The sequence below is a fragment of the Lepisma saccharinum genome, chromosome 4, assembly GCF_977018435.1.
Source record: "Lepisma saccharinum chromosome 4, izLepSacc3.1, whole genome shotgun sequence".
In the NCBI taxonomy this organism is placed as follows: Eukaryota; Metazoa; Arthropoda; class Insecta; order Zygentoma; family Lepismatidae; genus Lepisma; species Lepisma saccharinum.
In genome coordinates, this window is record NC_139232.1 from 93384317 (window position 1) to 93409847 (window position 25531).

Genomic DNA, 25531 nt, shown 5'->3' on the forward strand with positions numbered 1-25531 from the left:
CAGGCTCTGAACAGTACCCGTGTACTATTGAGCGGTTACATAGCAAACTCATAGCTTCAATTTGTTGTAGTATTATTATGACATGTGTATGTTATATTGTTACAACAAAATTGTGCTAATAATTAAAGAATAAGTGCCCATTTTGTACACGGCAGCACATTATATATGGTCTTGCTCCAACATATAAAGGGAAGACGATATTTGTGCATCTTACCTTATCTCTTGTAGTTCTTCAAACACAATAAACACTCAAATATTCGCAAACGCCTACCCTGCCGTATTTTTCAAGAGGAGGGAGATTAGAAGGACACATAAAAAGTGCTGCAATTATCTGGATGTTCTTTGTAAGGAGCCTCAGAAATGTTATCAAAGGTAACAAAGACAGCGTTTCTAAGAGCGTGTTTAACGTGTTTTGTGTAGCACATTGAGATGTGAAATTATGATCTAAGAGGCAAAAACTAACGACCAAGGTACGAAAAAGGTGTTTTTTCTCAAAGCAGTGTCTTCTTTATTAGTAGAAGGAATCTGAGCATCTATATACGTAACAGATCTTACAGCATCTTCAAAAATTGAGCTTGCGAGAAGTTTGCATCAGAAGAAAATTACTGTTAAACCCTGCAACGAAGATTAGTATTTTAGACCTGGTTTCAAATTTCAAGAGTCATTAAGATCCTCAAAACAGAATACCGTATTATTTGACTGTTAGTTTAGTTTCGCCAGATACGAGTTTTGTTTTTGTCGCAAATGGTGCTAAATCATGTACGCAAATGGAATATCGCAGTGATGGTTAGATCTCATGTAGCATCCTAAACATTGAACTCTAATTTATTTGCTGTTTGCATGCTGTTGTAAAACCCAATTATTATTCTGCCTTTGTTACTTCCAAGCAGATTTGAAATGTATTTTCTACAATGGTCAAAAATACCAAAACTTCTAATTAATGAGGTCGGATGACTGTACGAGTTGTGGGTTAATATCAGTAATAAAAACATTGATTTGAATAAGTGCTCAAAATTTCAGTACTAGTCTTGAACTTCAGACATTTGATGCCAGTTTATGCACATATAGGCTAATCGGGACTGGGTCTACAGTTTAAAGTGGAACCGAAAAATATAGTGCCTTCATTGGGTATCCATCCCGAGCTCCTTAGACTACAAGGTGACGACGCTAGCTACGGAAGTCTACTACTAATCTCCAGAAAATGTATTAATACAACACCAGGTATTGTAGATCCATTCCGTCGTTAATATTCAACCACGGGCAATGTAAAATTCGGCATGAAGACATGGATCATCTACAGGGTGTTCCATTTGCTCCCGGTCCTTGGTTTTCGCTTACAGGAATCAAATTTTGGTCATAACGTAATGAAATTTGCTAAGAATATACCTTGGTGCATGAGAAGCATAGTGAGGCCACAGCGAATGTTGGATGTGATCGCCATTAGCATCAATGCATGCCTGCACATGTCTCTCCATGTTACAGAAGGTAGCCACGAACACATCAGGAGTTGCAGCAAATGCTGTCTTGCAGTTCCATGATAGTCCGTGGCTTGTTGTGATAGACCTTTCCTTTTTCCAGTACGTGCGAACGAGAAACGCACGCTGTTCCACTGAGTACCAACTCATACTGCACTGCCTTGTTTATGTACTGTAATCAAGAACCACCGATTGTAAGCACGAACATTCAACCGAACCCGAACAAACACGAACAACTATCAGTTGCGTCATAACAGCAGGACCACGAACGCAGACTGAAACCACACGTCCGTACGATTGGTATTTAACGGCAGAATTACCCACGCAAGAACTAGAGAGACTGTGACGCCATTTCCAATGACGTCACCATGCTTCTCATACATCAAGGCATGTCCGTAGCACATTTCGTTACATTATGACCAATAGTTTGATTTTTATAAGCGAAAATGAAATCAGAAACCGAGAGCGAGTGAAACACTGTAAAATCCAAACAAGTAATCCGATTATGGATAACAAGAAACAAAGCTACCGCGTATAGTAAAAAAGCCATACCAAATTATTAATATTTATTCCTTGCATATCATGAAGCTCCTCGTAGGAGATATTTCCAGGGAGCAAGGCATTGGTGAGGTGGCGGAGGGTGTAAAGGGGAACTGATATATCGACCATCTGTTTCCGAAGACTCAGGATCAGCACCTTGCACTGTGGGCGCAGCATCTGGCGCCAACGGAAACCGATGTGGTAAATACCTCCGGCCATGCCACGAGAGCCTCCCTCCCCTCCCCCCAACCCTAAGAGATCTCTCGGGGACCATGCAGATGCTGGAGATTTACACTTTTTCTCCGGTCTTCCTTCGTGACATGTACAGTATGTTCCATAAATTGAGGTCAATGCTTTTAAGGGGTGGTTCAATGCGTGACGTCCATTGTGAGAGCTCCCATCTGAAAATATGTTCCTTCTGAGTTACAGCCGAAGAAAAATATCTATGCTTGAGGAAAATGTAAAGTGTTAACAATTGCAATATTTTGTCTGTATAGCATAAAAGTCGAGCAGCTTTCTTGCTTTACGTCGCTTCTCTGCCACTTCCGGCTAATTGCGACGATGATGAATTATTAGATGAAAGTCATGAAATAATTGATTGATTGATTTGGTTATTTTACGTCCCTTTTCTTCAACTTTTAAACTAATCGCGAAGATGAGGATGAGTAATGATATGATGAAATTCATGAAGTAAGATTCACAAAGAGCACCCATGTCCAGGTCGGGAATCGATCCCGGGAGCTCTGGCGTCGTAGCTTGTTGAGCTAACGACTACCCCATTAAGGTCGGCTTATGAGTGACTCACGATGAACCACTCATGCCTAAGGTGGGATTCGAACCCGGAAACTTGGGTGACGAGTTCGTGAGTCGACCACTCTGTCACCGAGGAGGTGCGTGTATCCAACATGTATCAGCTATCGTGACGTGGTAGAAACCAAGGTTTCCGGGTTCGACTCTCAGGCGAGGCATTGTCTACCTGTGGTCCGTGGAGGCTACAGTTTTTATTTTATATAAATTCAGTATTCATACTATTCGTCGCGATTAATCTTTTCAGGGAGAGAAAGCGACGTAAAATATTTGGGAATTTTTTGAGACCCAAAATATAGTGCAGGAATTCATCATTTCAGGTTTCTTTAATGCACGATCAAATGTTCCAATTCTTATCACGGAATCATTCAGACGAAAATATGCTTAAAATGCAACAATTCACATAATACGTAGTCCGAATAGGAAGTCAGATTATCACAAGTACCTCATGAATTTTGTCAAGTGTGATTCAAGTCGTAGCATTGTCCGCAATATATATTTATCGAATGCTTTGTGTAAGTTCGCATAAACATTCGTTAATCGCAAGTTTTGTCTACCGATGTTACGGTTCCCGTGACGTTAAGGAAACAATAATATTACGGGCGTGAGAATATGATTAAATATAGCAATGGAAAGATTGAATTTTCCAGTGCACAATTGCAGAGCGCGCTACTGCAGCTCCTTCAGGAAAGTTCTTCTAAAATATGTTAAAACTAGAGCTATCGCCCCTTTGGGCATCCTTTTTTCTATCATATATATTACATAATTATTACTTACCATTAATTCTACACGTCTATCTCAAACGATGGTTTCATATAACCAGGCTTGAAATAAACCGACAATAAGACAATAGCAATTTCATTTATATAAATATTTTTAAGCAATGTTTAGAACTATTAGTTTAATAAATTGCGTAATTTTTATATATCTCATTGTATTTATACAATGATTACGAATAAGAAAATGTAACATTAATATATATATATATATAGTGCGGGAGTATATATTGCAATCATTTATTCTTACAATAATCTCAAGCAGAGACAACGTCTTTCCTTCAAACGAAATCCCATCTCAACTCCGTCCCTCAGCACATAGAAACCAGCACGGGGAATTTCCCATTATCCCCCTTCAAATACCACCCTGATAATAATGATGCCATCATATAATGACAATCATTTTTTTTCCTAAAATGTAGAGGGCGGTAGAGGAGACGCAACTTGGTCACCCTTAGCGTCACTACTGTTTTCTCGGTTTCCCGCAAATTAACTATATGTTGGAGCTGCAGTGCTCTAGTCGGGAGACCCATGTGAACTAAGGTCGGAATTTTGTCCAGTTGTAATTCGAATTTGGGTAACAGTCCCCTCTTGGCGGCTTTAATTTCTCACCGCCACTGGAGACAAAGAATTTCCTCTCATCGCTGGTTGAATCTCGAACGAAAGGTCATAATTCAAAATGGTTGCCATTTCGGGCTGCAAGTCGCCAACTTCAGGAGAACCTTTTGCGGCCCGGTACCGGGCCGCGTACCGGCGGTTAAGAAGCACTGGTTTATGCATCGTCAGTGTTCGTTTTGTTAAATAACATCCAGATTGTCGTTTCTATTGATACACGTATTAAGGGTTTAGACAAGCTTGCCTCGGATGTGAAAGAGCGTGGGAGTTACGACAAAAAGAGCCCCGTTTCATCTTTCTTCTTGCTGTCGTCATATGCCGACTATTCAGTGGAGATTATTACCTGATTATAAGAAATGTCGTGTATAATTCCGTGCATATTCCTTTAGTTTATATTGAATCTAGTAATTCCTTTCTACATCTCACCACAACGACATCTCGCGACCTTAAAGTTAAAAGGTTCTATCTGCCAAGTCGTAATATTCTCAGGAGAACTAGTTAAAGATTTGACTATGTGCACAGGGAAAACTAATTATTCCAACAAGTTGTGCCTCTGGCATTTGCATAGTGATCCCTCCTTCTCTAATATATACAGGCAAATTAATGAAAAAATATTACTAATGTTCAGGTATTGCAACGACGAATTTGCATTTACAACCTTTTTACTACAAAAGTAACGTTTCAGACGAGAGTAAAAAGGTTATCCCTTAAATATTCAAACTTTTTGCAAAAAAAAGAAAGGTGAGAAATTAGTTATATTCTAGTTATTCTATATTCTGCATGAACTATGTACATGTTAAAGTAAATAACATGTAAAAGGTGCTCCAGAGTACAAAAGCATACAAATTGTTTAATCCAATACTATAAACCAATTACATAAGAGTGTGACGATTGGATTTTGAAATAATGTTTAATAGAAAGTATTGACATGTGAGTCAATTGAGAAAAGTAACTATGTTGGAAATAGTGTTGCAGTATATAATCCCAGTGGAAACACAGAACGTTCATTTTAACATAACATGATACTGCATATCCTTCTCATAAGCAAATGAAAAGTATTTGTACTAATTGAGAGTAGATATCACTTTTGACAAGACTGTAAACAAATTTAAAAAAAAGTATCTTATATGTTTTTCTTCAGGACCGTAGCAAAGTAACGTTGGTCCACAGCCGGCATCCACATCATCACATAAGTGACATCTGACACTTTTTCTTTACTTAATTGCTTCCTCTCTACGTTGGAGGTTCCAATAGATGGATACATAGGAGATGAACGTTGTGCCATTTGTCTGGTTGTCACAAAGACCGGAAAAATCAGATAGAACTTTTTACCCCAATTTAAAACCTCATTTGCAGATAGTACATTTTTACCCCGTTAATATCTTCGAAACTAATATACTTCGAAACATGATCTTTACGGAGTATAAAGAATGTAAACCAATGGTCTGCTTAAGGTCACAAACTAAAATTTCTCCCAAAAGTACAGATAGGACCTTTTTACTTTAAGGTCGCGATCTGTATTTCAAGTTTCTTCCATAAGTTTAAGCATATATTCGTTACTTGCAATAAGAGATGTCAGACTTCATGATCCAATACGTTTAGAAGAGAGATGGCAAAGACCAGACGTATGAAACATAAATAATGATATCTCACCTAGCATGGCTAAATCATCTGCTTCGGTATTCATTTCTTCTCTTGCGCCATAGATTCATGAAATGATATCGGAAAACTCTTCTAGCAAAGTACTAGCCGGAACTAATCAATATATCTCTGTCAAACACACATTCTCTCAACCATCCCTGCCTTTATCCATGCTTCAAGGATCACGGTGAGAAAGTTTAAACCGAGATAGTTTCATGTTCCCCTTAAAGAGTTCAAATTACTTTAAAGCATTTTATCACTGGACCGCCTAACTAGGAAAAATTCTCGCAACATTTCACGAAGAATTTTCTCCTAGTGCTAAAACAGAACTTTACATAATAACAATAACAATAAAAACACAATACATATTACAATTTTTAACTACTGAAACTAACATAAAATAAAATATGGACATTAAGAAAATAATGCTTTTCTTACTTACCGACTACGTTCATTGTCGCTACAATCCATTGTGTTTCAAAATACGGCTGGTCTGCAGAAACTTCGCATCTATACCTTCCCGACATCTCCAGTTGGACATCGGTTAGCCTCACGTTATTGGCATCTGAAGCGCTCACCTGGAATTACATTCAAGGTATCTAGATACAACTCAAGAAGAGTACCTCAATTGTCTGTAAATAATATCTCTGAGTTTTTCTGATGACGTAAGGTATAACAATTTACATAGATGTACGTTATGTATTTTAATCTATTTTAAATGTATACCATTTGAAAACTTATTCCAACAATTGATTGGCACACATTAATACTATTTTCTTTAAGGATCAGAGCAAGAAAGTACCGTATTTGCCGGCGTATAAGAAGCACGTTTTCTGCTTTAGCAAAAAGCACGGTGCGTCTTACATGTCGATACTCAGTTTTTGATTACCTCCATTTCCGAAAATTTTCTTTGTTCTGAGTTAATTATTTATTTCTTGCTTCCTTGCGGTGTATGGCGAAAAGATTAAAATGTATTCTTTTCTAGTTACATTAAGTAAGTTATCTGTTGAAAGTGGACTTGGATGTTACATTTATATTTGATGTACTGCAAATTAATTATAAATTCAGCTTAAAGCTTTTTCCTCAAAAATGTGTAGAAAAAAGGGGCTGCGTTTTATATGCTGGCAAATACGGCTTATATAGGGTCAAAATATATGTAACTTAGGAAAAACTCTATTTAGTTAAAGTGTGTTTATCTTCAATATTTATGTATGTACAATGTATGTATATGCATGTGTGTGTTATCTAGTAGTACATAGAACAGAAAGCCCCTGGCACGAGTGCCCACGTGTTGCCATATATATATATATATATCGTTCCTCGCTTTCTTCGTTGTCAAAAACTTCCACAACGTTAAATATCATGTCTCTTCTTTCTCTGTATAAGGTTTTTCACCTTCATAATATACAAACAATTGACACTGAATGAAGATAACGACAGTATGTTGAAGAACGACCACATATATTAGAAATAGAATATTTTTTTGGTTCAGCATCATTATCAGATTTCCAGTTATTTTTAGTTTGTAACATGGAATTTAACTTAAAACATTAGATATATGTAACATACTAGATGAAAGTTGAACGTACAAAATAATAACAAAAACACAAAGTACAAAAATAATTAGTTATAGAAGTAACGATATAATAGAACACCTTTCAACTTGAAAATATATGGAATTTTCAAAACAAAAGTTATGTGTATCAGACAATATCGTACCAGCATTCATTAGAATAAATTTTACAATAAAGTTTATTAACATATTGCTTTCTCAAGATGGTTGCATGCTGGTTTATTTTCGTATGCTTAGTACGTGTATGTATATTAAATCTCTTAGTGAATTTTTATTACCCCGTTGCATAAACTTAATCCTGGATTAATAATTAAAACATCACAAAAAATACTAATTGTACGACAGAAGTTACCTGCGTTTAAGCTGATTAAAGATCTAAATTATAGATAGATAAAGGCTAGTGCCTTAACTTCGCCACCTAAAACAAGAAATGAATCAATAAATACAAAACCAACCATCTGCAGGTTATATATTAAAAAAGAAATAAATAGAAAATTGTACAAGAATCAGGCAGAAAAAATTACTAACTTTCGTATTTGTGATATTTGAGTTTACAAAGTAAGAGTAGGAAGGACGATTGCGGCATCTGTGATTGGAAATTAAAACGTCGTATCAAGTTTAGAAAAATGTTTTAAATGCATGCTGTGGAGTACTACCACACAATGCAGGTAAATTAGGCAGTGCTTGTAAGACGAATTGCAGGACTTGTTGCGGGATTAACCATAAGTGAGGTAAGATGATGCAAAAATGATCAAAACATGAAGGAATTTACGGTAATAACTCGTGACGCAACAGCCATTGAGGGCCAGGGACTACCTAGATGGAATTTAAGGTGCTTACGAAAATTTCCAATTTATAATAACGTAAAATTTAACAAAATGACACTTTTCTTTCGATCCAATCGATCATGTTTAAGTCAAAGTTGATGCAATTTAGTTATTTGCAATTACGAGAACAAGAGTAAGCCCTTTTGTTTACGCACAAAAACAATGTTCAAAAGAGGAATTTCTCTAACTACTATACTGAGAAAGGGTATTCCCCGAGCCACAGTTCTGAGCGTTTAGATTGGCTATGAGAGGCTACAAATGAATTGTGGGTATTTTCTTTTAACAGTCACTCAAGTTAAGCACCTACACGTTTATAAAGGAGCTGCTATGATTTATAAATAATATTTGTAACAATATTAAAAAAATGTTTGGATTTATAGTATGCATACCATTCTTAGACATTTACATCGATACAACTCCATCTCATGAGAGAAAATTCACATAGTTGTATAAAAAAAGGCTTAATAACATACGTAAAGCACATGTGTTACTTACGTCAACGTTGATTCCGGGTACAGGGAAAACCTTTGTTGGAGGAAGCTCTTTTGGCACGTAGCGATAAAATTCCTGTTTTCCTTTGTACCACTTGACCGTGTAGAGAGGCTCGTCCTCCATGTCGAAGAGGCACTGGAGCGTCACTGTCTCGCCAAGACCAACGGCAGAAGGAACGATCACGTGGACACCCCTCAGTCCTCCTACACCTGAAATCGAGAACAAGACAAGTCACTTAAGCGGCCTCCTTGCAAAGCAAAGTTCCTAACAAGGAACCACTTTCATATCTAACTCATCTTAAAAAAGGTTAGATTTCTTAGACCACGTTTCTTCTACGAGGAAGTTCAAGTTCTTCTAAACAAGAAATAAACTAGGTCAAGGTCCTGCACAAAAAGGAAGAATCAGTTTTAGGCAGTGTTTTTTCTAAATTGAGGAACTAATTCTGCATCATGTTTCTCCTTAACATAGTAAAGATAATACAGAACACAGACTAGAGTACTTCATTGGACCAATTTCGCTCGGTCAAACTCGATCGAATCTCCCACGCTCGATCGTGATTCGCTCGAATATATAGAATATCAAATATCATTTCAATGTGACACGTGTGTACAAATACATGTGTAAAATTCGTTCTGGTAGTTTCAGCCCATAATCATCTATTCATTTTCATATATTGTAGTGCATTGGTAAGATTAAATTACATTTTAACATGGAGATAATGACTATATTCACTTTTGTTTCAACTTCACTGTGTTTTTCACTTCACGAAGTTATTTAAAAGCCCACTGCTACAGACAAATTACGGTCACACGTGAACTACGGGGCTTCAAGCGTATACTGATCGTTTGAATGTTCGAGCGTTATTCGCTCGAGCGAAGAAACAGTCGATTCCGTAAGCCATCTAGCGTCATCCGTGCGAACTATTAGACGATCGAGCAAAAAAGACTCGATGCAACACTCTAAGACAGACTAACCAAAAACTCTGTAATAGCAAGCAAGTCGCCATACTAAGTTTGATTGATTAATTTGGTTTATTTTAGTTCGCTTTTCTGCCACTTCTCGCGAAGATGAGGATGAGTGATGATATAATGAAATTAATGAAAGGGCACTCACAAAGAACATTCATGACCAGGACGGAATTCAAACCCAGGACCACACCGCCACGGAGGCCGACACCAAGTGAAGTTTTGAGGAGCAAGTATTGAATTGATTGTTTTTCTACTCTGTCCGCGAGAGTAGTGACGCTTTTAGAATAGAGTTCGGTTGCTTACTTGTCTGCTTCAACCGACCTCTGGGTCGGGTACCCCACCCACATTGCAACATGGCGTGTGTAGGGATGTGGCTTCACACATTCAGACTCTCGGCCATTTGTGGAGATGATGTATTCAGCATCATTCTCCGGTCGCTTTGCCCCCCCCCCCTTCCCCAGTTGTCCTCATGTACCCATTTAATAGTGACTGGATGAACCCATGAGCTGCTCTATGCAGGAAAATTCCCACCTTGGATCACTCACACCGGGAATCGAATCCTGATCTCCAGCGTGGTAGACAGACGGTATACTGACTGAGCTAGCGTGGATACGGATTGGGCAAGGCCTTCTGAAAAAATACATCCTAGGATACTACAGCGGTCTCCACAAAGTATATGTCATAGACTAACAAAATACTTTGTTGACAGAAGTTCCTTACAAATACTAGATCTAACCAATCTCTCTTTCTCCGAGAGATATAGTAGGGGAGGAGAGTAAATCTTAGATCTTCCCCTCTCTTCCTCTAAGAGAGAGAGATATATATAGGAGAGAGGGAAGATAGAGAGATTAAATACTAGGTCTCCCCTCTTTTTCTTTATCCAATATATATATATATATATATATATATATATATATACCGGGTGGTCCATTTATAATGATAGTATGGAATATCGCATGCTGAATGCATCCAATCGAAAAATTGCACAGAATAAAAGTTTGATACTATTGAGGGGGTAAGTCAATGCCGCAAAAATTTCGTCCCCGCCACCAACCCCTTAGGGGGGTGGGGGTAAATTTCAAATTTCAAATGGAACACCCCCATTCGTTTTACATATTTGGATTCCGTGTTGAAAAATAAGAATTTTTTGTTTAAAAAAAATTGTAAAAAAATTGCAAACTTCGAACATTTATAAACATTTGGTAGTTTCAGACTCATTTTCTTCCCTTTATGTAATAACGGTTTTGGTTTCCGTTGAGAACATTGCATAAAGGAATTTTATTCAAAAAATGTGTGCAAAGAATTCGGCAAAAGAAAATTGTTGCAATTTATGTTCTTGTGTAACAATAAATAACATTAATTTGTTCCAACTCTTTGGTTTCAAGGAACAATTTCGTATGAACAACACTACTCACTACTCCATTCAGGCTCGAGCTATGTTCGACACAAAGTTTAATGGTCCATGGATAGGACGTGGTGGACCCGTTTCTTGGCCAGCTCGTTCACCCGATCTCACGTCGCCTGATTTCTGCCTTTGGGGACTACTTAAAGAAAAGTGTTACTACGAAGTTCCAACAACGCCAGAAAACATGCGGTACGAATGATGCTTGTGCCTCTATCACTCCTGGCATTTTGGGACGAACAGTGTGGAGCTTCAGACACCGTGTTTTGAAATGCATTGAAGAGATCGGTCATCATTAAATTAATATTATTTATTGTTACACAAAAACATAAATTGCAAACAACTTTCTTTTGCCGAATTCTTTGCACACATTTTTTGAATAAAATTCCTTTATGCAATGTTCTCAACGGAAACCAAAACCGTTATTACATAAAGGGAACAAAATGAATCTGAAACTACCAAATGTTTATAAATGTTCGAAGTTTGCATTTTTTTTACAAATTTTTTTCAAACAAAAAATTCTTCTTTTTCAACACGGAATCCAAATATATAAAATGAACGGGGGTGTTCCATTTGAAATTTGAAATTTACCCCCACCCCCCTAAGGGGTTGGTGGCGGGGACGAAATTTTTGCGGCATTGACTTACCTCCTCAATAGTATCAAACTTTTATTCTGTGCAATTTTTCGATTGGATGCATTCAGCATGCGATATTCCATACTATCATTATAAATGGACCACCCGCTGTGTATATATATATACACTGGTGTGCAAAACCTAAGGACGAGATAGATAAAGTAACATAAAATATTTCGTAGTCGGTGCATATGAATGAAAGCCCGGCAGCATGTTGCCAGAGGTTGACTACACATGCACAGGGACCAAGAAGTTGCATGGCATGACGCCAGCGTGACCATTGCGCCGAATGGGTCAGCTCCACCAACACGAAGCAGTTGAATGAATGGGACGAGACAGTGTGTGTCAGTCAGAGGGCTGTTAAGGTGCATTGTGGTGGTGTTACTCACAACAACATGGCCCGGAGACAACATTTGGATGCGTTCACACGGGGAAGAATCATCTGGAAACTGGAAGAAGGACGAAGTGTGACGAGTGTGGCCCAGGAGTTTGGGATTGCCCACAGCATTGCTTCACGTGCATGGAGAGCGTTCCGAACCACAGGCACTGCCGTGCAAAGAAGAGGTGGTGGTCGACCACGGTCAACTACAGCAGCGGACGACCGCTACATTGTGCAACAGGTACGCAGGGACCAACGTCAAACAGCGGGTGGAATTGCAAACACATTTTACAGGACCGCGATTCGTCCAATCTCACGATCCACAGTGACACGTCCACTGCATGGGTGTGGTCTCTTTGCCCGATGGCCATTACGTTGTGTTCCGTTGACACCCGCGCATCGGCGGCACCGTTTGCGGTGGTGACAAGAACATCAGGACTGGACCGAGGAGGAGTGGGGTCGCGTTCTCTTCTCAGACGGAAGCAGATTCAGTTCGAGTAGTGATTCTGGACGTACACTCGTCTGGCGAGAGGTGGGAACACGCAATGAACCTAGGAACATTGTCGAGCATGATCGTTTTGGTGGTGCAGGTGTTCTTGTGTGGGGAGGCATAATGTTGCATGCGCGTACCGACCTCCAAATTTTTGAAACGCGGTACGGTCACCGGTCAACGTTATAGTGACACTGTTCTCCTTCGCCACGTGCGTCTTTTCAGAGGTGCAGTCGGCCCCGAATTCATCTTTATGGATGATAATGCGCGACCGCATAGAACAGCGCAAGTGGCGGAGCTCTTGGAACGAGAGGATATTCGGCGTATGGACTGGCCTGCCCGTTCCCCCGACTTGAATCACATCGAGCACGTGTGGGATGCAATGGGGAGACGTCTTGCAGCACGTCCATATGCACCAACAACCATCCAACAGTTGACAACAGCGCTGGTGGAGGCATGGACTACTATACCACAAGAACTCATTACCAACCTTGTGAGCAGCATGGGAGCACGTTGCAGAGCATGCATCGATGTCCGTGGTGATCACACACCCTTCTAAGGACCATTTCATTACTTCTGTAATGTCACGGGGCCAGCATGAGTCGCAGTGCCTTCCGTGTAATTTCCGGTCTATGCGTAAGAATGTCTTTTTCTGTTCTGATCATCACGTGTTTTTCTCTGTTCTTTCCTGTATCATATTGTAACATTACTTTGTATGTATGGCTCAAGTTTCACCGATCTATGCCGCTTGTAACTGACACAGCATGCGAAACTTACTTTCGTCCTTAGGTTTTGCACACCAGTGTATATAGCGTGTGTGTATGTGTGTGTGTGAGTGAGTGAGTGTATGTAAGAAAAGAGAAAGATGATAAATATTAGATCTCCCTTCTCTTCCTCTTTCTCTGAGAGACAGAGGACTAGAAAGAGGAAAGAGAGAGTAGGTTAAGAAGGAGAGAGACTAATTGGGACTGGACCTACAGTTTAAAGTGGCATCCGAACCACTATGTGCCTCCAGCGGGTATTGAATGCGGGACCCCTTGATTACAAGATGACGACGCTACCACTGCGCCATCGGGGAGACCCAGATAGGGGAATAGAAGGAGAGGGGCAAGAGAGATAGGTGGACAGACGAAGAAAGGAAAGATAGAGGGGAAGCGATAGAAGAAAGTGAAGAGAGAGGAAGATAGGAGGAGAGAGAGAAGAAAGAGAAAAAGATGATAAAAGTAGAGAGAAGAGAGAGAGAGAGAGAGAGAGAGAGAGAGAGAGAGAGATAGAAGAGATGACAGCAGGATGCAATTCACAGCTCAGTTCGTCTGCCTGCCTCAGAACAATGAAAAGATGATTCCAGGAGTTCAATACTTAAACAGGAATTTGTATTTAATATACTATTTCCTGATACATTCTGTGTCCCACTATCATCCCTCTATGACATGTATGCTATGGCCATATGCTACTGACGCAGATTATCACGCCTAATGAACATAATGTGTGAAAATACAATTACATGTTGCTTCGGTTAATGTGCGTATGTGTAGTTTCTTTCACACCAGAGAGCTTTGTGTCAGTGTGTCTGCAGTCAACGCACTTCCATGTGGTCATCAACCCAATGGTCTGTTGGAGGCGAAACGCACAATGCACGCAGAACGCCGTTGTAATTTTCTATTTAACTAAATATGGCTAACCGAAATGCTTACGGAGTTATCATGTGTGCATTTGATGTGGTCTGCGACTGTGAATAATGCAATTTGCCATCCTGATTTGGTTTCATTATGGAACGATTCCAGGTGAGTTTGCTGGTTCGATGAACAACATTGTTGTCCTGCTGCATGTGACTGATGCATTTGCCGCCACTTGCACGGAAATGCATCCAGTGTCGTTCGGGTGGTTAGTCACGTGAAAAAAAAATACATCACGCTGTGGAAGAGTGAAGTTTTGCAACCCAACGTTTTGTATTTGTGTTTAATTTCAGGTGGCTAATTTCACACATTAATAACTCAAGAATAATTGTAACAATTAAGTTTTAATTTTTATCCGTTCAGAAAGCAAACCGTTTACGGCCTGGGCATTGGTGTTCTTTGTGAGTGCCCGTTCATCAGTTTTATCGAATCGTCATTCAGAATCATCGTCGCGATTGCTAAAGTGGCAGACAAGCGATGATAAATAACAACAATAGAACAAAGTTAAAACGTATCTAGGGTACACACCATTACAAAAAGAATGGCATTCTTATTATCTTGCAAGGAAAATAGTACTTTACGCAATTTTATAACTATTTTTTTATTTATTTGATAATCAGTTTGTTTCCAAAGAGTCTGTTATTCCATGTCTCCTCCATAAAGGTATATCGAATTTATAGTTAACTAGCTAATTAGCCGGGGTTGCCCGGGTATTATAGCTTAGCGACTCCGAAAACTATGGATTCGACACTAATTGTTGATTTGTTGTTGATTTGGTGTTTTAAGTCCACTGTATGCACAGTAAGGCTAATCGGGACTGGACCTACAGTTTAAAGTGGCATCCGAACCACTATGAGCCTCCACCGGGTATCGAACCCGGGACCCCTTCATTACAAGGCGATGACGATACCACTGCGCCATCTGCGAGGCCCAGGATTCGACACTAATCTAGGTCATTTTTGACATTTTATTTTTCACCCCTTCTCACCCCGCATGCCGATAGGTGATGAACTTGGAGTTGAACGGTATTAGGAGAGTCACTATTAATCTTAGCGACCCCGAAAATTATGGATTCCACACTAATAGCTGTTGTTTTTTATTATTTTTACATGTCAATCCTTCCCACCCCCACCCCTATGGGTGCCAGGTGTGTCTTACCCTACAGTATTTGTATTTTCAGATTGTGAATCATATGTGTACCAAGTTTGGTTGAAATTACTCCAGGCGTTCGAGAGTTATGCCGGAACAAACATATATACATACATACATGTATATATATACAAGTATATATTGAAGCGTGACTCCATTTTGTGACGGGGATCGCTGGAGACACAAAAATGTAGCTCGAGAAGAGGGAAGATGAAGAAGACAGAGCTCTCTCCACACTTACCTGGCCCAATCGCCGCTGGCTACCCGCAGGCCCATGGCGGTGTCGTCTTCTCGTCTCGCCTCGGGCGTCCTTCGTGATTCAACTCGCTCGCGGCGCTTACCGCGCTCATCCCAACGGTTTCTGTGATCTACAATAACTGTTTTTCATTCCCCTACCACCAGGTTGATTAGCTCTATCAGGCGGCCGAACCGAGTAGCGACGGAGGAATGTTAGTGCTAGGCCAGCGGTATGCTAGGTATTGCTTGCACGATTGGGTCAGTGTACTGTGTGGAGAGGCGATGTTCTAAGGTTTGCTCAGTTTCCCTCATCAATATAGATAGATGAGAAAGAATCCTGTGGAAGATCCTATAAAAAGGAATATTGTCGGGTGGATAGTGACGTAAAATATAAAAGCAACAAATTTAGTGAATATAATTTAAATGTTTGCGTAAAATATACACTAATATATGAGCGAAAATATGAAAGAAGATTGAAGAAACATTTCCTTTCGACTCGTTCTCTAAGCTTAAAAACTATACACACTGCTAAGAGTTTTGAAACAATTCTTATTCCTTTTCGTTCGTTCTCTAAGCTTCAAACCCTGTGGAGGCACCTAGTGGTTCGGATCCCACCTTGGACGGTATTTCCAGTCCCGATTAGCCTTCCCGTGGAAAAGGTTGACTCAAAACTCAAAACTATAGAGAGTACAGAGTTTTGGAACAAAACTTATTCCTATCCCTTTCTTCCTCTGAGCTCCAAAGTATAGGCTGCACAGGATTTTGTATTTCTCGACTTTGGACTAATCGTGTCGGTGAGGATGAATATGATGAGATGAAATTTATGGAAAATAATTCTTCTCCTTTGCCTGGGATACGATTCGAACCAGGAACTTCGATGGGGGTTTATGACTCAACCACTTAACAGCATCGATGGGACGCTGCTCTAACACTAGAACGGCGCAAGGGGACAAAATGACCCCCAAATTCACCGTTTCTTTAATAACTATCCCTTTTTCTTATTTTTTCCTTGCAATTTTGTGACTTTTCATAATTATTTTTGCTTTTTAGATGGCATATTGAAATCTATAAAATATAATTAATTTCTGTGAAATCTCTTGTTATACCCCTAGAACAGCGGGAGGGGTCAAATTTATGCGTTCTGCAATATCAGCGTTAGGTTGCGGTTCCTATGTCAAACTGTCATTAGCATGTTCCCACTTGTCACAGTTTACATGTCGTGATGTAGGTAGTCTTCTTGTACCGGGATGGACGTCTCCGAACATGTCGCATCAAGGAGCAGTTTCTCGTGGTGAAATGTTGAGTATTCTGGAGTGTTCAGTTGTTCATGATTATAATTTTTATTTGTAATATGTACACATGTATTATAAACTTCCTAAACACTTTGATTATAATACATAAAGCACAGAAATAATATAAATTTAAAATATGTTCCGATTCTAAAATAATTAGAATTTTAAATGCATTTCTTATGACGGGGTATCAGATCCATCGCCGTTCTAGTGTTAAACAAGAACAAGTGGAAATCTTTATCTGAATAAACAATTGTTGAAATTTAACCTCCACTTTCCAGAGTGGACGTGTAGAAGTTAGTTGAGATCCTTCCGCAAGAGAGGAAAGAAGAGGGAAGAAGCATTCTCTTCATTTTCAAAGATTGAGTCTGCTAGACGACAGAAAAAACAGAGAGGGATGGGATTCTCAATCGCATTTCTCCTTCCGCGTTGCGAGCGTCACAGGAACTGCTCCACCAGATGGGAGAAGGAGATTGCGAAAGCTTGGCCGCAAATTGAAATCCCGTCGCGCGCCGGGCCCGAAACAAACACTCCCGTGCTGAGCAAACGAATGCATCATTTACCAACGGTGCCTGATCGTCTTACGAAAAGCACCTGGTTCAAGCCAGGATGCTCCCTAGATGGCAGCACTCAAAGACCCTTCCGCCGATACAAGCTTCCGGATGAGTTAATGCTTCGGTTGCGAAATTCTGGTTTCCCCAAGTAACGGGAAAGCGATTAGAGCCTTTGTTTTCGAATATCTCGGTCCTCATGTTCAACTGCACGTGTGAGACAAACCTAATGTGTTTGCCCGTAGTCGTCTGCTATACATAATATTACGCTTACCACTTACACAGAAATCGTGAAATTGGTGTAGTTCACGCTTCTGCCACCGCAGCGCTGCTTGCGTGGGCTTCCACAATGTGGAGCGTAAGTTTAGCCTAGTTGTAATCTTCTTACGTTTAAATACTGTAGCGGAAGTCAGTGGTAAGCCTGAGGAATATGAATTAATAACGTCATATATTCTACACGATGCGTAATATTAGATAGAGCATATGTACAGGGTGGCTCAATAAGTCACTTAACACCCTCGGTACAAGGCCACTGCAGCGCGCAACATGGAAATGGTGATGACCAATCTTTATCAGGCCAAGGGGGAACCACATTGACGCCACCCACACGGTCGGCGGCCATCTTGATGTCCGCCATCTTGAATTCAACTTCAGAATTTTAAATGGGAAGGGGGTCGTGCGACATATCAAAATGGGCTAGAATTTCACGAGAAATGCAATGGTGAAGGTTTTTTCGACATATCTTTAACCAGTAAAAAGTTATGACTGAATTCTTGTACCAATTTGCTCCTTTTCGAGGTGTTAGAAAAATGCCTTAAAATTTGTTTAGCGCATCGGTAATGCATCGAGATCAAAGTAACGTCTAGGGAGAGACGTTCGCATGCTATTGCACATTATTTTAATCGGATACATCCATGAAGAGCTGCTCATTATGAATGGTTGTCGCAAACAATTTACAGTGTGACGCTTCCATTGAATTAAAAGTCCTTCACAGTGACAAGGCTAATGTTTATGTTCAGAAGGAAGTTTATAAACAGAATATTCGATGCATTTTATCTGATAACCCATTTTTGACAGATCAAAGCTGAATGGTTAGTGCTGGTAAGTTAATGGTGTGGCGTGTGCTGTGTGGAACACGATTGGTTAGTCAATTTTCCATCAACGGAACCTTAAATGCTTAGGGCTACTTGGATTTGTTCAATAAACAGGTTTTTTCATCCTTGCTTATGGAAGAAGGTACTTTTTACAGAGTTTTTTTCAATAGGGAGGAACACCAGAACGCTATGGGAACGTCGTGATGCAGTTTCTGTCCAAAGTTAGTTATCAGATGACAAGGGTCACATATTCTGTTTATGAACTTCCTTCCGAACATAAACATTAGCCTTGTCACTGTGAAGGACTTTTAATTCAATGGAAGCGTCACACTGTAAATTGTTCGCGACAACCATTCATAATGAGCAGCTCTTCATGAATGTATCCGATTAAAATAATGTGCAATGGCATGCGAACGTCTCTCCCTAGACGTCACTTTGATCTCGATGCATTACCGATGCGCTAAACAAATTTTAAGGCATTTTTCTAACACCTCGAAAAGGAGCAAATTGGTACAAGAATTCAGTCATAACTTTTTACTGGTTAAAGATATGTCGGAAAAACCTTCACCATTGCATTTCTCGTGAAATTCTAGCTCATTTTGATATGTCGCACGACCCCCTTCCCATTTAAAATTCTGAAGTTGAATTCAAGATGGCGGACATCAAGATGGCCGCCGACCGTGTGGGTGGCGTCAATGTGGTTCCCCCTTGGCCTGATAAAGATTGGTCATCACCATTTCCATGTTGCGCGCTGCAGTGGCCTTGTACCGAGGGTGTTAAGTGACTTATTGAGCCACCCTGTATATGTGTATATAAGCATATGTATTCTTCATGTCCATTTCCTTGATATTGCCTTGCCAAATAATTGAATTAATACAATTGTTAATAACATGCGACACTTTCGAGTTATGATGCATAATGAAATATGGTAATTTTCATATCCTTCAGCACCGTAGCTAGAAATTTTGGCGCAATAGGCAGAATTGTGGTTTGGCGTCCCCTCCCTTTCCCCACTGCACCGCCAAGCAGAAACATTTTATGTGCGTCCTTCGATATCCAGTGGCGTGCGGTGGCCATTTAGATAGCCGAATCACTGAATATATAATTTAAGAACGGGCAGAAAACGGCTTGGACAGGCTCTTTTATAATACACATTGTTCTATATTACTAGATACTACCTGGAACCTTCACACACTTTCATATACATTCGGCAAACAAAACCCGTTTCTAGATAATATTGAATAATCGTGTGATTATAATGACATAATATATTGTTACGTCATTGCATTCAGAAGCAATGCTTCGGTAGCTTACATTGTATGCACGCTACTGCATCCTACATAGTTTGAAACGAAGAAACAAGGAAGATAATATAGGTTTATATCTAAAGATTCTTAGTTTGCATTTTTCATTTTAAAAAAAATTAACATATTTAAGAATTTTTTAGTTAATTTTGTCTTTGTGTTTGAAAGGAAACAGAAAAGTCCAGCAATGTTTTACCAGAATATAAGCCTACAAGTAAATGAAGGAAAAATGGTTAAGAATAATAATTAAAATAAATAATACAACAGTATGCAGTATGTTCTCAGTGTAATACTTTATCTTTAAAAAAGGCTTTGAATTTCGCCCTATCCTTCAGCCCCCCTTCCCCATCCTACATCTCGCTACGGGCCAGACTTCCTTTCTCTGAAAACTTGTAAGTAATCGCGGAAAAATTAAGTGAACATGATTTGTGTATAGAGGTTTCCCAGATATCAATTGGCCGTAAACAATTAGAGGATGACGTATTATCGACGATGCACTACTTTGTGTAGTATAAAAAGTATACTATTTTTAAAATTACATGTAAGAGTTATTGTTGTATATTGCTGATATGCTAAGAACTGGAGAAAAATTTAACAGACAAAAATTGCAGACACACATACATTAGATGAAACACAAACGTCACACTAATTAATCATATTGCTTCCTTTTACATGTTGTTTCAAACGATAGTTTTATGATACGTAAAATGCTACCATCTGTTCGAAGAACTTGTAACTAATATCACTAATTGCTAAGAACAACTGTCACAAAAATAACGTATACAAATGAAGTAAAATTAAGGAAAACCATTACAATGAGATAAAATAGGAAGAAACAGAATGACGTTCTTAACGGCATTCCAAGCATAAGTGTTATGAAATTCGAGTAAGAAAATGGGGTAATAGAGAAAATTAGATCAATAGTTTACACACACTTATTATAAAATGGTGTTTGTAACAAAAGGCACACTAAATTGTAGCATTTCCATGTCTACGAAGGAAAAGGCCGAATCTATGTTGTTGTTGTTTTTTGCTTTTTTTTCATATGTCGCTTGTCTTCGACTTTTGGCTAACAAAAACACCTACGCGCAAGACAGGACTTGAATCTTTTGCGAGACTCTAAGTACACGACTAAAAGATCTATATCACCGAGTTGACAGTGGCGGTGAATTGTTGGGATAGATGGAGGAAGCCACGCACGGACAGGATTCGAACGTAAGCCCTCTTGTTTCGTAGAGAAACAATACCTACCACTTTGCCACTGAGGTTAACACACATATAAAGAATAGAGATAAAGAAAGAAAGCTGAAGAAAGAAAAAAGCGAAATGGAGAAAAGAGAGTGAAGCAGAGAAAGAACAATGAGAGGGAGGGGAGAAAGAAATAGAAAATAAGTAAGAAAGGGAAATGGAGAAAGAATGAAATAGGGACAGAGTAGAGAGAGGGAGGAGGAGAGAGAAATAGGAAAAAATAAGGAGAACGAGTGAAACGGAGAGAGGGAGGGGGAAGAGATAAATAGAGAATAATTAAGGAGAAAGGGAAATAGAGAAAGAGTGAAACAGAGAGAGTGAGGTGGAACAGTTAAATAGAAAATAATTAAGATGAAAAGAAAATGGAGCAAGATTGAAACAGAGACAGAACGAAGAGATGGAGGGCGAAGAGAGAAAGAGAAAATAATTAGAGAAAGAACGAAGGAAGGATTTTCTACTACACTTTAATCAGCTGAGACACACTAATATTAAAAAACTCAATATACTGACCAAGGCAGAAATTTATTTTATTATAAAACACAAACTAAACGTATATATATATACGTACACAAAAATTACTCCCATTCCAGACTATTAGAAAGTTATTCTGGAACATTCTAGCAGGTGGCTTTCCTTTGTCAACTGTACTTTCACCTGAAAGGCGATTTAGCTAAACATTTTCTTTCATCTGGAATGTGGTTAGATTCTTTATCTCACGCTCTTTTTCCGTCATTCTTCTTCCTTCTCTCTCCTCTTTCTCTCTTGTCCTTCTTCCATTCTTTGTTTATCTTCAGTCCCCCATTCCAGTTCATTGAATGAATGAGTTTTTCATATCATGGAACAAGGCTTAATGGAGTTATAACTAATATTAAGAGCCTAATCTCGAAATTGCAATATACTGCCACACACATGCTCCTTTGTGAAGCAGGAAGGAAGTGATTGAAAGTGGTCTCCGGAAAACAACTGTGACGTCATTTATTGCAAACAGATTAACAAGCCATCCACGCATTCCTACGCTAAGGTCTTTTGCGCCGCAGCTGCGTTGTGGTTGAGTCCCCTTTCGCCCCGAAACGTACAAGAGTGAATATCAGGGTGCAAGGAGAGAAAAGCCAGAGTTGAAGTAGATGTGTATTATCTCTCGCTATCCGCCTGTAGAATTCAATTTCATCCAGCTTCCTTTTACACACTAAAAGCCCTCGGCCTGCTTGGCTGATATCTGCTCTCTCTCTCTCTCTCTCTCTCTCTCTCGCTCTCTTTCTCTCTCTCTTTCTCTCTCTCTCGCTCTCTTTCTCTCTCTCTCTCTCTCTCTCTCATTCTCCATAGTCGTCCACACTGGGAGAGCGGAACGTATATGTTATGTGAGGTTTCCTTCTTTCTTTTTTATCTTGGATAAAAATAACTCTTCCTGCTAAAATCAAGACTCTACGCTCTGTTTTTAAAAGCTGAAATTGCCTCGATTCTATTCTACATTCTTTGTTCGATTGTTATCCAATTTTTACATTTTGGAAAACACAAAATTTCAAGATCTAAAATTTTATTGAAAACCTAGCAGATGCAAGCGTAAGACGACGTAAAAACACAACTTATTTCTATTGGCTCGTCCTTCGGTCAACGAGTGGTCAAGCAAATGAAAGTTAAGTAGCGATATATATATATATTTTTATGTTGCGATACATGCGAAGCCATTTGAGGCAATGGTATGTTATTATGGTATATCCGGAACCATTTGGACTATCGATTTTTAATGTTACGATATCCCCGAAACGATTCTACCAATCGACACATTTTAACTGCGATATCTCCAAAATCATTCGAGCTACAGATACATTTTAAATATTGCGATATCTCTTATACCTTTAGAGTTATCGATACGCTTTAATTGCGATAGCATAGAAACAATTTGACTTATCCACATATTTTTATTGTTGTCACATCTCCGAAACCATTTAAACTATAAATACAAAGTATGAGAAGTTGAAAGATAGACGATACACTAATTTCATGCTATACGTATATATCACCTCGTATATACATATGTATATACATACATTTGTACGTAATTACATATTCCATTCCTTTCTAGATGCATAACTTGAACACGAAAATGTCAACGAATTATATAGCTGACATGATTTTGCATAAGTTTTATGTTACATGCTTTTAAATATTTGCCAGGATATTACATATTTTCTAATTTACTTTACATAAAACAACATATTTCGGTATTTTTTTCGTATTTTGATCCTTTTTCTTTTATTTTCGATCGTTGAAACATGACAAAGAAAATTTGTAGCTCATGTGATGTGATATTTTCTAATCAATGAGATGCTTAGTGCTTAAGGTCACCTAAAATTGACTGGCAAGCCGAAAGACAGGCTGAAGACCAAAAAAAGAAGATGCTGCAGTCCCCCCCCCCCTCCCACTCCTTCTGGTTACACATTTTCTTTTCGCTTTTAGGTTTAGGCACAGCAGTGGCATTGGTGTACAAGAAAGATACTTTCCCATACGTAGCGAGTTACACAGTATGTTCCCTTGTACAAAAATTACAAAATTAGCTATGCATTTTCATTCGATTGTTGTTTATGTAGAAGCTATTATTACAATTTGTTTCGATATAAACGAAGAGCTGCGATGTGAAAAGTAATTAATAGTTGACCAAACATTTGTTTCTTAAATATGTACACGTTGCTCTACTTTTTCGAGTTTATAAATTTGACACAAATTTTGATTTGAACAAATTATGTCCGTTGAATATGTTCAAATAAAATAAATATCTAGCAGAATTCTTGAAATTGCTTGGATACTCGATTATTATCATTATTATTACATATTCTTTGATACTACATATTTAGCAACATATCCCTTTGATAATATATATTTATGTACATATTTTGTACTTTGTTATATCATAAAAATCCGGGAACTAGTTATCTCTGACTATTCAGGAAACGTCAAACCCTATAAATAATCGAAAAAGCAAGCACTCTATTAAATCTTTCAACTGAACTGTTCATGTTATCTGAAAATGTTCCCGGCGACGAATAGTGTCAGCCGTCAGCTGTGTCTACCTTAAGTATTTCCTGTGATAGACGACGAGGGTAGAAAAATTTCGGTAGAACTTCCAAGCTGGGAATTAACGGCACGTAAAATTTATTCGATCGACCATTCAGGGCGCTGATTGCGCTGATAATCAATGATGGAGGACGAACGTGCCAGCTCGTCGGGACAAAATAATTCAAACTGACTCGTTAGGTGACAGGAGTACCATGGTGCCACTTGGGTTATTTTCATTCCGTTTCTCTTTTTCTCTCTCTGTGCCCTTTCTCTCTTGTCTTCCTTACTGTCTCTATTTGGTTTTGTCTCTCCTTCTTCTCTCTCTTCCGCTCTCCCTCTCTTCACTTAAACTCTCTCTTTTCTTTATAATTTCTTTATTCTCTTATCATCTTTATTTCCTCTATATGGTTTCGTCTCTCCTTCTTCTTCTCTCTCTTCCGCTCTCCCTCTTTTCTCTAAACTCTATCCTTTCTTTATCACTTCCTTATTCTCTATATGTTTCATTCTTACTTTATCCCATCCTCTCCACATGTTTAATTTTTACATTTCTGTCCTCTTCACTTTATTTCTCTCTCTCCTTCTCTCGCTGTTTCAAACTCTTGCTCACCTTCTCTATGTCACCTTCTATCTCCATCTCTGTCTCTCGTTCATCCTACACTACCCTACCTCTTGTTTCATAGCTTGCTGGTTTTTCGATTTTGACTTGGTTTATTTTGTTTCGCTTTTACGCCACTTTCGGCTAATCACGAAGATGAGGATGAGATATGATATGATGAAATTGGTGACGGGACACTCACAAATAACACCCATGCCCATGCTAGGATTCGAATCTGGAACCCCTGGCGTCATAGAGAATTGTGCTAATCACTCCGCCACGAAAGTCGGATTTTCGCACTTGATTGATTCGTTTTATTTTACTTCTCTTCTTCCACTTTAGGCTAATCGCAAAGATGATGACGAGCGATGATATGATGAAGAAAACTTACAAATAACATCCTTGCCAGTCCGGGACTCGAACCCGGGACCCCTGGCCTCGTAGAGCGCTGTGTTAACCACACAGCTTTAATCTCTTCTTAGCTCACTCAATTTTTATCTTCTTTCTTCTCTTACCGCCTCCTTTCCCTCTCTCTTTATTTCTGCACATACATCTCCATGCCTATCTTTCTCTATCAATTTCTCTTTCTCCCTTTATCTGTTTCCCCATGCTCTCTTTATCCGTATATTTATCATTTAGCGTATCCCTCACTCTTCTTTGTCACTACTGTATGTACTTTCTCTCGACCAGTTACGTTTTTCCCTATTCTAT

General features: G+C 39.0%; 1 protein-coding gene across 1 annotated transcript in view; it reads right to left on the reverse strand.

Moving 5' to 3' along the window:
* Positions 1–25531, reverse strand: part of LOC145987262 (uncharacterized) — a 687473-nt gene that overhangs the window by 198804 nt on the left and 463138 nt on the right. Inside the window, exons 2-3 of the mRNA XM_083121777.1 lie at positions 8750–8955; positions 6297–6432 (exon numbers count right to left, since the gene is read on the reverse strand). Coding sequence (XP_082977903.1) covers positions 6297–6432; positions 8750–8955 — 342 coding nt within the window. The remainder of the gene's footprint in view (positions 1–6296; positions 6433–8749; positions 8956–25531) is intronic.